The following is a 17895-nucleotide window of genomic DNA, read 5'->3' on the forward strand; positions in this document are numbered from 1 at the left end:
CACAAAAACTGCACGACCTGTTTGTCACTCCTGAACATATCAGTTTATCAGAACAGTCTGCAAACTAAGAGGTTATTTGTATTTCTCCCTCTACATATTTCTCCCAAGACCACTTTCCTAAAAACCTCAGAGTAATTCCTGTCCCAGAAGTCAACTGGGAATGCTGAGCAAACCCCTGCACTACTCGGCACAGCTCTGCATTCCCTTCTCATTCCTCCTAGGAGTGCAGGCTCTGGGGTTTGCTTTAGGCTCCTCTTTGTGGCCCCCAGCCCCACTGCTGCAGGCAGGGATGCTTCCACACGGCTTCCCCTGGCACGTGCCCTCCTGACTCTGCACCATTCAGAAAAAATTACTCAGCTAAAATGACTCTGCCAGCTCTAAGGGCTGAAAAAAGCTGGGCAGATAAGAGCCAGCTCCAGCATGCACAATCCACAAAACCACAACTCTAGTCCCTCCTGATCCATAAGCTTTCTAGATAATGGAGGAGGAGATGGGGATCCCATGGACTGGCTCCACCACTGCTGGCCAGTAACACTGACACCCTTGGTTAGTCCACTGGAATTGTCTCTGGGAAAAGCCAAAAGCCAGAAAGCCACTAGCACATCACCCTGGCAGATCCTCTACCAGGGATAATTTTCCATGGGGCTTACAACTATCTCAAACATAAATTGGGATAGAGGGAAAAATGTACATCCAAGTCCTTTGTACTTCTGCAACAATCCATCTTGTTTCTGTCAACTTAACATCTGCAGAAGGATGTAGCTCTGCTGGAGGAAGAATAGCTCCTAAGTGCTCCTGGTCATGACAGATCCCAAGGCACACAGCAGAAGTTCACCACATCCTCCTGGCCAACAGCCAGGCTGACAGAATTGGATTTCATCTTACCCTCTTTCACCTCCTCCTTCAGACACTTCAGAAGCTTTTCTTCAGCTCTCCTTCCTCGTATTTCACTTCCAAGGGCACAAGACTACAATAGCCCTGTTTCTCCTCCATACCCTTCCTTAGAAAATGAATCATTCCTGACCCATCCGACAAGGCACCTTGCCTACAACACACAGCAGGAAGGTGCAGACCACTCTGCACTGACAGCTACACACAGCTCCCTTAGGAGTGATGCTTTCCCCCATTTTTCTGCCCTCAAGATACCATCCTGAGTCATGAGACACGTTTTTTCCCCCCCATCTCTTTTTCCTTCTCTTACAAAAGCTGTGGCTGAGGGTGACTATGAAGGTATCAAATGGTCCTGCTCCCAGCCATCAAGTGCTTCAAGCTACAAAAGCCTGGCAGCAGTGAGGTCCACAAGGCAGTTACACTTATCTCCCTGCAAATAGCGTCCCATCATCCACCTTCATTTCTTCCAACCCAGGACCCATCCCAATGAGACGCCCAAAACTCAGCAGCATACCCAAGGCTGGGGCACGTTCCTGAACTACCAACTGGTGTTACAACTGCATCAGTGCTACTAACACCTCAGTTTCCCCTTCAATTTCTGCTTTTCCTCCATCCAGACTGACAATTCTCCAATGATTTTTAGCTGAATTTAGCTCATTTTTAGTTCATTTGGACAAGATTCTGCTAAAGTTAGCTCAGTACCTAATTTTACAGAGTGTCTGCCATTAAATCTTCCCGTGCCTCAAAGTCCCTCTCTATAAAAAGAGACTCATTATCACTGATTTGTCTCTAAATGACAGAGACTTTAAATCACTGCCACACAACATCTGGTTTGTGGCCCATGGGGAGCCACCAGGCTCTGTGCAGCTGGATAACAACCCACAGGTGGAGATGCCACTGACTCAGCTCCAAACCTCCTTCTACACCCCCGAAGCACGGGCCAGGGCTCAGAGACAGAGTACAGCCAGCTCAAAGACCTAGAAACTACTGAAATCAGTAGAAGGCTTAAGCCTTGGGGGCTTTCAGCCTTTCACCAGCAGGAAAATGCTTTAAAACTCAAAAAAAAAGGAAACCCAGCTAAGGCAGAAAGCAAATGAAGGGGTTGCAACCTTAAGAGCTGCATAGACATTCAAACAATAGTATCTAAAACCTTCCCTATAGCTGTAGCCAGCAAGACTATAAATTGGCCTGTGATTTAGCTCCATTTGGTGCCCTCTATCCAGCCCTGTGGTGCAGCCCACGCGGCAGATACCGGCTTCCATCCTTATCTCCACCATCCATTAGCTGCTGCCAGCAAGAGTAGGGGGAAGGTGGGGAGCCAGCACAGCTCTGCATGCACAGAAACCCCCTTTTCCTCCCCCAGCAGGTCCCCTTGCAGCACCTCCAGCCATTGCTAGGACCATGCTGCTTTGCTGAGGGGCCTTGGCCGAGGCAAATATTTCATCTCATATCCCATCCATTGTTGAGTATGCTGTTTTCTTCCCAATTTTTCCTTCTGTTTGCCCCTCCTTTTTTTTTTCCTCTTCTCCCCCTTGGTTCATTACAGCCATCACTTATATCCACAGCAGCAGCCAGTTGATTTACTGCTTCGATCAATGCAGCTCCAGCATGAACAAGACACACAGCAAGCTCAGCATGCAACAAGAGACCCAGCTGTGGGAACCTGGAAGGACAAGAGCGAGGGACAGGGAACAAAATCATCCCACCAGCAGCACAACTTTCTGCACTCCCTCTCAGTACAAGTCTGCAAGGACAGGGCAGTGCCAGGGCAGATCCTGCCAGACACTCCTGGAGACAGGAGGTTTGAGGCTGAAGACTCCATGAGCAGGAGACTTGGGCAAGAATTTTTTTTTTTTTTTTCTCTAACCAGGCAGCGGAGAAACCTACTCCATCAGGATCAGCTTGGAGTACTCCTGCTAAGCACCTCGTTTGCTCTCCCACTCCTAATGAACAGCGTGACAAGCTCAGAAATCAATGGAGGCTCGGCGAGCCCCGAGCGCAGCTCCTGCCGGCGCCCAGCCAGGCGTCCCCAGCACCTGCTCTCCCTAACTCAAAGCGACGGCAGCGATTGCCCGGCAGCTCCGCTAATGGCCACCCTGTCAGGGCTCCTCACCCACGCCCCGGCAGGGCAGGCCATGCAAACAAGTCATTTGTGGAGGCGCCAGCCTCCTCCCCGGCAATACCTGTGCAGGAAAGGGGGGCTGCTGCAGCGCTGCCAGGAGCCAGCCTTGGGCAAGTCCCAGCATTTCCCTGCAGCTGAGGATGCTCGGCTCAGTATTTCTCTCCCAAACAGCCACTGAAGTTTCTAGGCCCCTGGCCCCATAAGTAAAATCCAAGTCTTTATGGCTGGATGGACACTGCACATTTTGGGACAAAGAAGAAGTGTGGGGAGCCCTCCAAGACAAGCCACCTGCTTGTGATAACCTGCGGCTGAGCAGGAAGGCACACAAGGAAGTGCAAACACAGCCCTGAGGGACAGAGAGGGATGCAGAGCAGACCAACAAACAGAACAGGGTGCCAAGAATCTGGTTTTGGCTCTTTTTCCTTAAAATACCTGGCAAGATGAAGATTGTCTGAGGGAGCTGAGGCTGCACATGAGGGACAAGGCTTTGTTGGAGAAATAGCTGCATCCCAGTGCCAGACAAGGAAACATGGGAGCTGTGGCAGTGGCTCAGGCACGATAGGGTACAAACACTCTCCAAACCCAACACAAATGGGAGCAGCTTTCCACCCAGAAGAAGTTAGGATACAACAGGGCTCTCTCACAAAAAAACAGCCCTTAGCTTCAGTTCCAAAAGCCCCCCCCCCCACTAAACTGTAGCGCCCTCTGCCACTCCCCCCGCACCACCAAGTACATATCAGTGTATACAGAAAAATACGTATTACTCAGCACACAAATACATATTACTCAGTTTGCTGCTTCTCCTATCTATGCCTGAAAAGAGGACAAGGAGAAGCAGCATGCAAGCATGGCTGCATCAAGCATGGGCTGCCCTGAGCCCTCCAGCTCCTTCCCCTCAAAGTCCTGTGCCCTGTTCTCTTAACTTCTCTTCAAGGGGCTCATTTCCCATCGTGTTTCATGGCTCCAAAATGTTCTGATGTGCTTTGTTTGCTTAAAAAAATGTTGTTAAGAGAAGGAAAAAAAAAAGTAGACAAACAGGAGGAATTTAACTCTGCCTTTGCATCTCCTGGCTGGAGGGGCTTCACACACTACTCACTGTGGCATTGGTGATTTAATCATCAATGAGATGCTACTGCAAACGGCAGCAGACAGCAGAGCCGGCAGGAGTAATGCTTCCTCCAACAGTGTGAATATTAAGGGCATTTAACAGCCCTTGTAATCACACTGTGGCTCCTTGCAAGAACACAGCCAGGCAGCACAAGGGAAGGCACTGAACCATGCTGCTGGGTTATCAAACTTCCCTGTGGTCCTTTACAGGACTGAAATCAGCCCTGCTTACAGAAACGCTGCCTTCCCCATATGTTCTCTCCACACCAAATCCCATGTGGCAAAACCCTTAAGCACACACTGGGATGAACTGGGTGTCTTCCTCTTGTCGAGTTTGGGTTCCCTGTAATATGGAGCAAACATTAAGAGCTTGAGCAAATTAATCTCCTGTACCTGTGTGATGCACTGGGAAAGGATTACTGGGGGAGGAGAAGAAATCCTGAGCATGACATGAGTTTAGCTGCACTGCAGGACTTCAGATATATCATACTTTTTAGGTCAAGCATTAGTTTGCTCTCAAAGAAGAAATGTCCCCAGCTTTTACACTTTGAAAGTTTTTACTCTTTCATTGGATTAATACAATTCTGAAAAGTTCCCTGTGATTTTCAGGCAAAAATAGCCAGTTATCGATGGCATCCTACTGTAATGAAACACCTCTGAAACACAGCCACTCCTGGACTACAGACTTGAAACACAGCTTCTGGAAACAAAGAAAGAAAGAGCAAATTTATCTGCTTTATCTTTCAGATGCAGTAATGGCTGCTGGTTCTGCCTAAAGATGGGGAGAACATCCTGAGACCCAAGTTTGCATTCAGACAGAGAAATGCTGGGTTGCCCAAAGCCACACACACACAGCTGGTGCCAGTGCACAAACCAAGATCAAGACGAGGAGATCAGCATCAAAAATTAGTTGATCCCAGTTGATATTTACATATAGAAACTCAGGACTGTTTGGCTCTTTTGTCTGGACTAACATATGCATTGCCAGGAGCTCCCTCTCCCAGGTTATCTCAGTGCAGTCTGTGCACCAGAGGGAAGGGAATTAGCTACCTGGCCTTTCATTCACACCTTTAATTATTCAGTTCATATTGATATAAAATTAATTGAAGCAGAATAAGCTCTTCTCCTAAATACAGGTGCCCACACACAGGAATCACTGAGATTAAAAGGTGCAAATTACTTTATTTAATGAGTTAATTTCCAGGTATCACATGGGCAAATCCCCGTGCTGGGCCTGTATCTGCTGCAGCACCAGCTCTGCCCCAGTGCTACGGCTGTTGTCCCAGAACAATGCTCTGGGTAAACAGAAGGTTTGGTTACACAGCAGAGATGTGCTTCACTTCTGTGAATGAAACTTCTCTTTCATTGACAGAGTCAGGATTTGACCACAATGATGGCAGCAGGAGCTGCAGTCCCGAGGATGCAGCAAGGCACCAAGAGCAAGGGAGTCCCATTTTCCAGAACACCCCTTGTGCCTGTTGGGGAAGGCTGATTGCCCTCCACATCCCAACAGTTGGTGCCCTAAAGCACCAACACGATTTCCTGCTGTTCCCCACATGCGAGCAGAGCTTCTGCCTGCAAAGGCCAAATTGAAACTGCCTTTCCTTTGCTGACATTGCCTTCAGGAGGAAAAGCGTCCTCACCTTGCTGAATCCCACAGTGCCTCAGGTGAAGAACAACATCTGAACGACCTTCCCCAGCATTCAGATGCCTGCTGGAGTTCGCTCTCATCTCGCAAGGCAGATTGTGTTTATATTTTATGTTTGATTTTTGGAAACGCTGTGCTTCCTGAGTGTGCAGGTGCATCCAGGAGGTCCCTGCTGAGGAGACACATCCACACCCAGGTTCAGTAACACAGGCCATATCACCAGGCAACATAACACTTTTCTCATCATTCGACTCCCTTACTCACCACTTGCAAATCTAATTTCAATTTTCAGATATTTCACTTTCTCACTGTTTCTAGTGCTTCTGACCAAACCCTTCACACATCACCTCTGTAAGGGGTCTCCACCCCAAAATCAGCTCCTCTCATGCCATGGCCAGCAAACACGGCTGCCAGCACACTGCTGGGCTGAGGGCACATGCCCAAGGGGTGCACATGGGTTGGTTCTTTTTTCTCCACAGAGATTTAAATCAGAAATCTTCCTGCAGGATGGGAGAGCAGGATAGGAAGTTCTTCTTGACAAAACATTTTTGCCGTACCACCAAGAGCAAACCATATGCAGCCTACACATCGTACATGGTTTAACTCTGAGCACTATGCGTATATTCATCCATTTGGATCCCAGTGGCAGCAGCAGATGGCTGGGTAATGCATGTTTGAGTCTGCCTCTCTCCAAATTACACTGTATTATGGCACCAGGACAATGCAACGGGCATTATGAATGCCACGACTCCTCCCTGCTTTTACTCCATCCAGCTCCATTCCTGTTGGAGGCAGGACAATGCTATACAAGTCTCCTTCCCAGCTTGGCTCCCACACATCAGCTCCAGCAGCTCCCAGTGTCTTCTCACTGTCCAACTCACCAGAAAAAACATGTGCCCTCCCTAACCAAGACCCTGAGTTCTGCATTTCATCTAGGTGAGGTCAAAGTGCAAAGGGCTGCATCCCAAACATCCCCCAAGGCAGATCCCAAAGGATATCAGAGGATATTATTCCATCCTGAATGATCCTGAATCAACCCACTGGGTAAAGTAGATTACTTAGACCCAGATGAAAAAACTTCATTTAAATAAAAATATATTATTTTTAAATCCCCGTTTTGTAAGAAGAACTAAGCCAGCCATTGAAAGTGAGTCTGCTCACACCTGTAACTTCTCCCTCTCAACTTTTCTCCACCTCACCTAACAACAAGCAACTAAAAATTCAACACAAAGGCAAGAAAATATGTGCATGAACTCCATCCAGCCCAGGGGGCCTGCAGCCAAGGCCTGCACTACTGAACATATTTGTGTCTTATTTGTGAGCTGTGTGTCTCCATAATGGGTTATGAGGTGTGGCTGTAACTGGCGGATGCCGACGGTGGTCCTTGAGGAGGAAATGGTGTGTGTCTAAATGCAGGCAAAGCTATTTGGAAAGCCAGGACAAAGCAGCCTTTCTCTCCTGGCATGGGCCAAATCACATCCTTTGGACTTACTCCTTCAGTGGCTTCAAACGAAAAAGAATCATCCGTCTCAATTTTCCTGGCTTCATGAATAATGTTTGGAGAATAGAGGGTGATTTCATAGCTCATTTGTTTTTGCACCGCATGAACCCTGCTCTCCTCGTATCACTTTCCAATCAGGTTTATTGCTGATGTTTCCACAAGAAAACCAAAGAGGGAAAGGCTAAGACCTTCAGTCTCACTTGAGACTGAGGGGGAAAAACAAAAGTTTAAAAAAAAAAAAAAAAGGAAAAAGGAAAAAAAAAAAGGAAAAAATAAAGGAGAATCTGTCTTTCCCTTTTCTTTCAGCGTGATCTGAAAATGAACCTGTTTTGCTTCTGAATCAATTCTCTCCTGGCACTGCACTTCCCGCAGTACTTTCCGAGATGAGGTGCAATCATTAGCTCACTTGCTCCTCCAAATAATACCACAAAACTGAAGCTCAAGCTGCTTTGCAGTAAATCATCACTAATTTCTGCCTATGTGTGGTAAGGCAGGGTTTGGCGGGGGACACAAGCCCTGCCACACAGTCCCAGTGCCACCACCCATCTGCACACCTGCTGTCTGGGGACAGTACAGCATCCAGCATGTCACCTTGACCCCCCGTGGAGAAGTGACACTGGCACATCATCCCTTAGTCGAACACCTCTCCAACGACCCACAAAGGATCACCACTCCTCTCACTCCCTCAGGCTGCAGGAAGGGTTAACCAAGGTGCTTAAGGTGTTTCCAAACAGCAGGACTGAGGCAAACTATTACTACAACAATGCTGCCTCCATGAACCAAGGGGTGAACTCCTGCTGAACCTCTCACCACTGATCATTTTCACCAAAGGCACATGTTAAGGACAAGAAATGCTTCTCCCTGCTCCTGTGGGCAACTCTGTGCCACTGCCACTCCCAGGACACCCAATGCCCATCCCACAGCAGAAGGCCTTCCAGGTACCCTACAGACTGACCCAGCCTGACCTAGAGCTGCCCTCCCCACCCAGCAGCAGCTACATGGGAAAACCTATACCTAGGCAGCCTAACTTTCCCAGCTCCTCTGGAAATACATATGAAAAGTGGAGCAATACTGATTTAGATGAGCAGAAGAAGGGGCTCAAGATCTCCTTGGCTTACTCTTCCTGTAACACTGATTCCTGCTGAGATTCTGGAACCAAAAAGGGTAAAGAGGGTGGGAAATCAATTTAATTGCAGCTTAGTAAGCAACTGCACTAAGCGTCGTTGGCAAAATCTGAACATTTTGCTGTGAGAGAAAGGGGGAGAAATGGCTTTTTCATTGCACAGGAAAGTGGATTGAGAGCAAACTCCCCCCCATCATCTGCTCCTCACCCCTTCCTTCTTTAAACAGGAGGAAACCAGCAAGAAACACACAGCTAATGCCAGCAATCTCCCGCTCCTGCTACTCCAATTAATAGTCAATCCGCTGCACCCTTTGTCGTTAGGCTGCACGTAATTACTCCTTCACGCAAACGTCTTCCTTAAACAGATCCTACTTCTGCTTTCTCTGCAGATACATTCCCCTTAATTGGTTTTATTGCACCAAATGCTGGCCTGCCCTCACAGATGAGACTCTCCCAGGCAGAGTACGTTGCTTTTGCATTTCCACAACTTCTTCCAAGCTTGTTTTTCCCACTGGCAAAGAGACTACAGGACAGAGGAACACACCCAGAGGTACCAAAGTGGCATCCCCGTGAGCTGTGCACGCAGAACACAAACATCCATGGACCCAAGAAAAACACTGAGCACGCAAAACCCCAATATTCAGCATCCCAGGATTTGTCAGCTATTGTCCCAGGGACAATAACACTGCACCTGCATTAATGAGGGATCACAAGACAGTTTTATTTGCCAGGCTGAATCTCCAGGCAACACCCTTCCCATGCTGGAGCTTGCCCAGCTCACACCTGTGGAGCCACAGCAGCTCAGCAGAGTGTGCCTTCCACACTCTGCCCTCATCTCTATACATACAACCAAACACAAAAAGCCTCTAGTCAGTACCATAAAATGCTCCCTGGACCTGCCTTCCTCAGGCACAGCATTCCCATTTTTTACAGCTCTCACCCTGCAGCCATCCCTTGTGCAGAGTCCCCTGCCCATGGGGAGGCATGGGTCACATTGCAGAGCCAGGGACAAGAGATGTCTCAGCAGAGCAAGCAGTAAACCCAGCCAAGACAGGCCCTGGGCCATGAGCCCATCAAAATAAATCAGGATGATACTTTCTTATCAAGGAAAGGAAGAGCGAGGAGAAAACAGTGAGGTTTTGAGTAAACAATCCAACTCTGTGCATATCTGAGGTGGTGAAAGGATAAATAGGACAAGGCATCTTCCCTCATAGTCAGCATCTTTCTCAAGCATGGAGACACTTCAATATACGTGCTGTGTCTCTGAAGCCTTGGCACCCAGACACAGAGCTGATTTTGCAGACTTCCCCATTCAGAAGTTAAGACTTTTGTCAAGACTACCCCTAAAGGTCACCAAGGGTCCCAGGCTGTGAGCCTGAGCTGAGTCCTCCTAAAAACCCAGCAGCAAGGACTTGAGCCCTTCCGTGTTACCTAGAAAAGGATGATGCCACACCACGTTACACCAGCTGAAGAGGGATGCTGCAGCCTGCAGCAATTCCATGTGCAGGGTGCTCTACAGGGACCTTGACAGAAGAAGCAGTTTACAAGAGAAACCATGACACTCCTGAGCCCAACCCACCCTCAGAGCATAACCATCTCCAACACCCCTTCATAGTGAAGCAGCAGGACTCTTCCAACTCTTTTTATCCTTTCAGAGCACAATAGAAAGTATTTTTCTTCTTCTGGTGCTCAACAGTTCTTGCCAACAAAACATGTACCACCTGCACAGAAATTTATTTATACTCCTACCAGAAGAGAAGCAGAATCCCTGCCTCCCTTCCTTCCCTCCCTGATACTTCTTTTAAAAGCACCAGCTAAGAAAGGCACCTGTACATTCCAATGCTCACTGTTTTGCAAAGCAAACAGGTCTTGTTCAATCAATATTTATGCCCCCATCAGTCACAGCTGTAACACAGAGCTCCACCAGAATGTAATGGAGGCAAAATTCATTCATTGCAATTACCAGTGAAAAATTAGGAGGGTTTTCATTGACTGGTTATTGTTCCACAGGTATCCCAGGGAGCGCTGTAATGCGCAGAGGGCAGGTTAATTAATCGAGGTGCACCAAGCAGGCTGCTCACCGTTTGTCCACAGCTGGTTTAGCCACCGAGGTGACTTCCTCACCTCACCCCTGCTCCACCAGACCTCTCCTGCCTGATCCCACAGATGAGGGCTGCTTGGGCATGGCTTTCTGTTTTATCCAGCACTAAACACACAAGCAAGAGAGAGAGGGACTGGATTCCATCACAGCTCCTTTACAAGCAAAGCTCTGCACAACCAAGAAAGCCTGGTTTTACTCCTAGAGATTTCAGAGTGGGATTTCACCAACAAAGCATGAAATAAATTTTGCCTTCTCTCACAACCTGGACCTATCCATGTCCCCAGCCAATACAAGCTTCCTGGATATTAAACACTCTGCCTCTTCTTTTTTTCTTTTTATTTTTTGTTTTGTTGGTTTTTTTTTTTGTTCCCAACAGCCTTGCCACTTCAATCCCTTAATTGTCAAGATCTGAATTTTTGCAGGATACACAGTTATTTTAATCTGTTAAGTGGCTCTGCTGCTATAAAACTGACAGGAATTTAATATCTGGAGACTGTCAGCTGAGCTCCAGGTGCTGCGGCTTTCTAGATGGCAATGATGCAGAAGGAAGCATAGGCTGGTGAAAGGCACATAAGCACAAAGCTGGCAAGGGTCCCTTTGCACTGAGGTCCAGCCATGCAGGGTGCTGAGCAGTGGAGCAGGCAGTGAGGCTGCTGAGCTTCTCCACATCTCCCAGGAGCCATCCCCCAGCTGCATTTGAGCACACTCAGAAAGGAGATGTTGCATTGCAAACACTAGTACAAGTCAAGCAGAACAGGTCATTTTTTTTAATAAAGGAAACTTTTCCTCTGTAGCTTTTCTCCTGCACTCAAGCCCGTCACAGACCTGCTTTCCCTCCAGAGGCTGTCAGCTGTGCTTCAGCCATTCATCAGAGGGAGCAAGCTAGCATGCAGGAAGGAATGAAGGGAAACAAAATCCCAAACCAAACAAAAACTATCTTCCTGTCCCTCCTGCACACACTGCTGACCCTGATTGTGGGAACCCAGACTCCCGAAATCCTCTCCTGCTGCAGGGCTTTGCCATACAGCCACTGTGGTCTGATACAGGTGCGGGAAATGAGTTGACCAAAGGCTTATTACCCACCTACTCATCTCCTGCTCCCTCATAAGCATCCCCAGCCACAGACTGGCATAGGACACGGGAGCCAGCACACCAGGAAAGCATTGCTGCAGAGCCAGCTACAAGTACTCCTCACAATTAATTTGGGATTTTGCTTGTGATTAATCCTGCGTATCAGTTCCCCTCATTATTCCTTAATGTAATTAAGTTATTAGTTTATATGTCCCCCCCCCCTCAAAGCAGAGCAGTGGGATGGATCAGAGGGAGGCAGGGGAGATGCCAGGCAGTAGCACGGGGCCATGAGCCCAGGATTACTGGAACACATGCCAAGCCCCACCACTGCCTCCCCAGTGACTTCAGGTGGGTCTCTGGCAGCCCAATTTTCCAAGACAATAAAATTATTCCAGTTCCTCCGAGTCCACCAGAGACAGAAGGATACAAAGTTCAATTAGCCTCTCCGGGTCCTGGTTTAACCAGCTGGAAAACTGCTGGGACAAGTAAGAGACAGGCTGGAACTAATTAAAAAAAAAAAAAAAAACAAACAAAAAACTTGCAAAGGTTTGGAAACCCTCCTCCAAAAGGCAGGGAAGGAAGGAGGCATCAGCGAGTCCCAGCTGATCCATGACCCCAGTCAGTCCGGTGTCCTCACAGCCCCATCCATCAGGCTCAGTTTCCCTGAGCCCATGGCTGCTAAGCAGGCACCCGGCTGGGTAAAGCTCCCTGGCAGGGCAGGCGCCCTGCTACAGCTCCTCTTCCCAGCCAAGTCACAGGACTCCATAAAGGGCAGTGAAAGGGCGAGTGTTACAGCACTAACAAGGCTTGATCTGCCCCTTGGAAAACAGAGAAAAATCAACCCCCAGGCAGCAGCGGTAAAAACAGCACTGTCCCTGACTGGCAAAGTATTCCCAGGAACAACTTCATAGTCCTAAACACGGCCACTTTTGTTTTCCATACCCTACCTGCCCTGCAAGGTTGCTACACCTCACGGCCAGGAGTGAGTCCCATACCCTAAAATCCAGCCTCAACCTGCTGCTGCTGCCCTGGCATGTACCAGCAGCAGCTGCAGGCAGCAGGGAGGAGGAGGAGAAGGGAAAGGAGGTGACAGGGATTGGGAAGCAAGGGCTGGCATCCAGGGGGGGCCTCTGCCTTCCTGCCACCGGGCAGCAGCAAGAGATCCATAGAGAGGGATTGCAGGGGAATACAGGGGAAAAAAATACAAGGGAAGGTGAAGCCAAGTTAATTACAACAGACTGCTGCACCCACCTCGTTGGGCATGAGCAGCTCAGTTGGAAAAACTCAGCTACTGCTGCAAGGCCTTCCCTGGATGCCTGCCTTCACCAGGTCCTTGAGATGCCAAGCCAGCAGCATATTTTGGGCAAAGGAAGGACTCAAACACTGCACCCCTCACACCAAGGTCCTGCTCCTTGGAGACCCTGCCCACCTCAGCATAGGACTGCAAGAAAAACATCACAAGCCTTCCTTTGGGAAGCTGAGGCCTGGACCTGGCTCAGGATTTGGGGTAAAGCAGGGTGCAGTGACCAAAATTACAGTGACTGATGGGCATCCGTGGAGCCAAGGGCAGCAGCTCGGGGAGCTCTCAAGAAGCCACCAGTGTGCCACAGCCAGCCAGCGAGCTCGAGCACCGTGGCCTTCCAGGATCCATGTGTGCCAGGAGCCCTGGGACAGGCACGGGCAGGAGGCAGCAATACCAGCTGGAGCCTAACTGGAAAGGTCTAAAGGTTAAACCTACACAAGGCACGATACACGGTGTGCCCATGTCCACAGAAATACAACTCAACTGGGAGAGAAGGGGGGAGGGAACAGCTTGGAAAATGCTGCCAGGAAAGTTTATGTGGATTTGCTCCATTTCCCCTCTGTAGCTGTCTTAAAATGTTTGAGCTGCTGTTAGCAATCCATCACCTCCTCTTGTTTCCCAAGGAATTTGGGAGGACAACCCTTAACTGTTCAACTTTTCATCAGTAGCAGCCAGTCCCACTGGCCAGGGCAACAGAACACAGCACCAGGCTCCTCTGGACCACAGCACTCCTGTCTGTGTTACCCCAGTCAGCTCTGCAGCCGTTCAGAAGTGTTAACTGAAGGGACACTACATCCCCATGCTCACAAGCAGCTTATAAGTCATACTGCTCCAAAGCAGTTTCCAAAGCCAAAAAATGCAATGCATTAAAAAATAAAAAACAATCTGCACTTTATGTATCTCAAGGGGATGCAATTGTTTGGATGGAAAATTCAGAAGAAATGAAGGAGAGGCAATTTAAGCAGTCAAATTGCTGGAGTTATGGCAAATTGGTAGTGGCAGCTTCAAAACGTGGGGACAGATCCTGTGTGGCAGAAGTTCCCTTCACCTGCAGTGGGAGCCAAGACCAGCCTGTAACAGCATCCGCAGCCTACACCCCGAGGTGAGGGGAGTCTTGAATGGGAGCAGAAAGCCAAAATGGGCTGCAAAATGGCAGCAATTCAGCGGCAGCTGCTGCTAATCGAGAAGCAAAGTTCCTTTCAAGGAGATTATAGTAGCCCCTGTCAAACCGGGGAGGTCTTTTTTTTCAATCTTTATGAATACAGTTCCGACACCAAAGCACAGTTCTAGTTAAGAAAGAACTTGTCTTCTAACCCTGTTTTCACTGACTTATTTATTGCCTTCCCTAGCTTAAATAAATAAACAAACATATAGATAATTATGTCTTTTTGGGGCCTGAAGTCACATAGATTCACTCCCTTCTTTTAGGATTGAAAGATTTACAAAAGCCTGAAGAAACCTCCTCAATCATTTTTATTTAAAAAAACCCACAGAAAAACCAATAATTCCTCAGAATGAAAAAATCAAAGTAAGCTTTATGAGTTCTAACTTTTTTTTTTTTCCAATCAGGTCGTTAATTCAGTTGCTGAGGTGACAGACACATATATAAGGCTTTCCAAAGATGTGGCGAACACGTAAAGCTGTCACATATTGTGGGCAAAACACTGCTGGGTGTCACTGGTGCAAAAAAAGGGGGTGAGGGCTCACACCCTTCCTCTGCCACAGTAACCCAAATCTCGGTGTATTTTCAGGAGTTGGGCTCTAACCCGGATTAATTAATTCAAGATTTACAACAGTACAACTAAGCAGCATCTAATCCATGTCCTTTGGAAAGTTAACCCTCAGCTGAGCCCCAGCCGCTCTCAGCCGAGGAGGAGATACGGACCCGGAGAGGAGCCGGGACCTCGTTCAGCCGAAGCTGCTCGCAGCTCCCCTTTCATTCGCAGTGAAACTACTCTGATTCACTCCCTGTGTGGAGCGAGATGCTGCTCGCATCTCTGCCGTGCTGTCACTCCGGGGGCTCCAACCCGACACAGAACGGCGCGATTGCACGGGCACCCTCGTCCCAGCCCGGCCGGGGCTCCAGCCCTGCCCGAGCCTGCTCTGCCACCACAGCCAGCCGCCAAAGCCCCCGCGTTAACCGGGCTCGCCCAGCCCGCGTACGCCAAACACGGATATCCAAGTCTGCTCCGCCCTGGTTTCAGCCCGGACAGGACCGAGCCCTTCTCTTTTAGGGCAGAGCTCGGGAGCCCGGCGTGATCTACGGGGGAAAGGAGCCGCCGGTCCCCCACCCGTGACACGAACCACGCGTTTCGTTTCCTTGGGGCGCACCGGTTCCCCCGCTCCGCAGGGCCGGGAGCATGGGATGCTCCAAGTTGGCGGCGGGACAAAGGGCCGGTACCCCCGGCCGAGGCACCCCCGACGGCCGCAGCCCCCGGTGAAGGGGGGCAGGGGGGTGCGACTGGGGCTGCAGCTGTCCGAGACCGAGCGGAGGGAGGGGACGGGGAAGACCAAGCCAGGGGCTACGGAAAGGACCTTAGTGCCCGCCGCCCACCCCTACCCCCCACAAAGGCACAGGTCCAGTACCCCAGTACCCAACTTGAAGGGGAACGCAATGGGGTGGAGGGTCCCGAAAACCGCCGGGAACTTCTTCCCCGGGCGGCGGCGGCATTGCGCCCAAGTCGCGCCGGAGCAGCCGCGGCCCCGCCGCCCCTTCCTTACCTCCGGCGTGTGTCCCTCGGGCTCCGCCGCCTCCAACTTCCACCGCGCCCCGAAGAAGAAGAGGAGGAGGGCGGCGAGCCACAGCACCCCCAGCAGAGACAGCGCCAGCCGCCGCGTCGGCCGCCTCATCCTCGGGAGGAGGGAAAAGTCCGGCGGGGGCACCGGGAGGCGCTGCCGGGGAGCCGCGGACAGCTCGGGGGGCGGCGGGAGCGGGGCTGGCGGGGAGGACGGTCTCGCCCGCCCGCCTCGGAGCCGGCGATGCGAGTCCCGGGCTGTGCATGCTCTGCAGGGGAGGGGAGGGGAGGAGGGACGGGAGGAGGAGGCGCCGGGAGGAGGGGGGCTGGAGCCGGAGCCGCTCGCCGGGGAAAGGTGCAGCGCGCAGGCAGCCGGGCTGGTCCCCGGGGAGCTGCTGTCCTGCCCTGCCCACTCCGCGCCGGCGGGGAGGCAGCCCCGGGGACGGGGACACGGAGGGACACGGGGGTCTCCGTGTGTAACCGGGGACGCCCATCCCTCTGCCCTGCCTCCGTGAGTGAGTCCGGGCCCCTGGCACGGGAAGGGATGCGCGGGGCTGGCCAGCGCCGCTGCGAGTTTGGCCCGGGTCGGTCCCGGTCCCTGTCCCCACCCGACTGTGGGGCGGGAGGAGGCCACCGTTCAACAACACACAGAGGAGGCTCAGACATGATGGGAAGATTAATTTAACCAATTGAAACAGCAGGGGGAATTCAGGTAGGTGGAATTTAATTACTGGATTTGGAAGAGAAGATGTGTGTCTCCAGAGCTGTCAAGAACACTTAAAAAATAAAATCATAATCATCAGCTGTTGGTATTCCGGCAGCAGCTTAGTGCCGGGCCATGGTCCTGCAAGGACGGCCCTCAGCCGTCATCCCTGTCCCGTGGGGCGTTCCTTGCTGGCTCCATACACAGCCCCAGCACAGCAGGCCTGTCCACACAGGGCAGCCAAAGTGGGAACTACAGACGTTGCTGAGGAGGGAAAAAACCACCTAACACAACTACAGAGTAGGACTCCGGAAAAGAGCTGTCTCACCCAGCTATCCCTGCTCACCTGCCTGAAGCTGTCTCACCCAGCTATTCCTGCTCACCTGCCTGAAGCTGCTCTTCCGATCTTGCCACTGACAAGTATTACATGAGCTGAGCAAATCTTTGCAGAAGACATTAGAGAATAAATCAAGTATTGGAGCAGATGTGAGTCATTCATGTTAGTATAAAAACTATAGAACAAACCCCATAAAAACAGGAATCCATGCATAAAGTAACATATGGAATGAAATAGAGATAAGATGTCAAATGCTGGAAAGTCCAATGCGCATGTTGTAAACAACCTCTCCTATGCATTTCCCACACACTTCTCCTGGCTTTATTATTTCCTGCAGTTGTTTTCTGTCACTTGCTAATTTATCATTTGCGATCTTCATCCTCTGTCCTCCTCTGATTTATTTCCAGAGCTCAATAAGCCCTTCTCCCTAACATAATCCATGCCTCTCAGGCCCAACATTCACAGAAAGATGCCCAGATAAAAATTTCATTAGCATCCACAAAAAGGGACATTTCTCTTTCTTTGTTTTAAAGCCGTGTGACTTTGAAACACCTTTACCAGAACGAGGAAATCCAGGTCCAGCAGGCAGGTAGTTTGAACATTGTTTTATGGCCAAGCAGGAGAAGAACTAACCAGGTGGGAAGAGGGCAGAAAGCTCTCATGCCCTGGTGAGCCACCACCCTGATGTCACATGGGAAGCCCACACAACCTGAAAATGCAGCCTGTTCCCAGGGTGTGCATCCTTTGTCATGCCAGTTAACCTTCCTCAGCCCAGTTTTCAGGGTAGCTGGACCATCACACTTCACCTCTGCCACCATGAGACATCTCTGCCCAACCTAGTTGGGACCTACAGGTGCTACTCTCTCCCCAAACTGTTGCCTTATGCTTTTTCCTGGCAGCCTAGGTAAAACACCTGAGCAGCTTTCAGCAGCTGAGGCACATCAGTGGTAGTTTTTACATGGCTTATAGTTGTTTTCTTGCTGTCCTGCTCTTGGGACAGACTGGTTTCTACTTCTCACATACCTCCTTTGGATCAGGAATAGCTTTCTGATCAAAAAGATCACCTTGCCACAAGTAGAAAATAGCCATGGGTGTTTTCCTGCCTGGGACAAAATGACCTTGGCTGCTGTTAAACAGTGTTCCCCCAACACATTTTCAGAGGGTGCTGAGTTTTTCCTACCAGACCTCCCTCTGTGCAATGAGAGTTTTTTTCAGATAAAGGCACCTGGAGGGTGTCATCATTCAAAGCTGGA

General features: G+C 50.1%; 1 protein-coding gene across 2 annotated transcripts in view; it reads right to left on the bottom strand.

Moving 5' to 3' along the window:
- Positions 1-16059, bottom strand: part of GALNT14 (polypeptide N-acetylgalactosaminyltransferase 14) — a 93316-nt gene extending 77257 nt beyond the window's left edge. Inside the window, exon 1 of one of the 2 annotated variants that reach the window (XM_021537019.4) lies at positions 15589-16059. In XM_021537019.4, coding sequence (XP_021392694.3) covers positions 15589-15717 — 129 coding nt within the window. In that variant the 5' untranslated portion in view covers positions 15718-16059. The remainder of the gene's footprint in view (positions 1-15588) is intronic. The other variant, XM_085575873.1, reaches the window with a different exon arrangement.
- Positions 16060-17895: the final 1836 nt, after the last annotated feature.

Source organism: Lonchura striata, chromosome 3 (genome assembly GCF_050655825.1).
Source record: "Lonchura striata isolate lonStrDom1 chromosome 3, ASM5065582v1, whole genome shotgun sequence".
Taxonomy (NCBI): domain Eukaryota; kingdom Metazoa; phylum Chordata; class Aves; order Passeriformes; family Estrildidae; genus Lonchura; species Lonchura striata.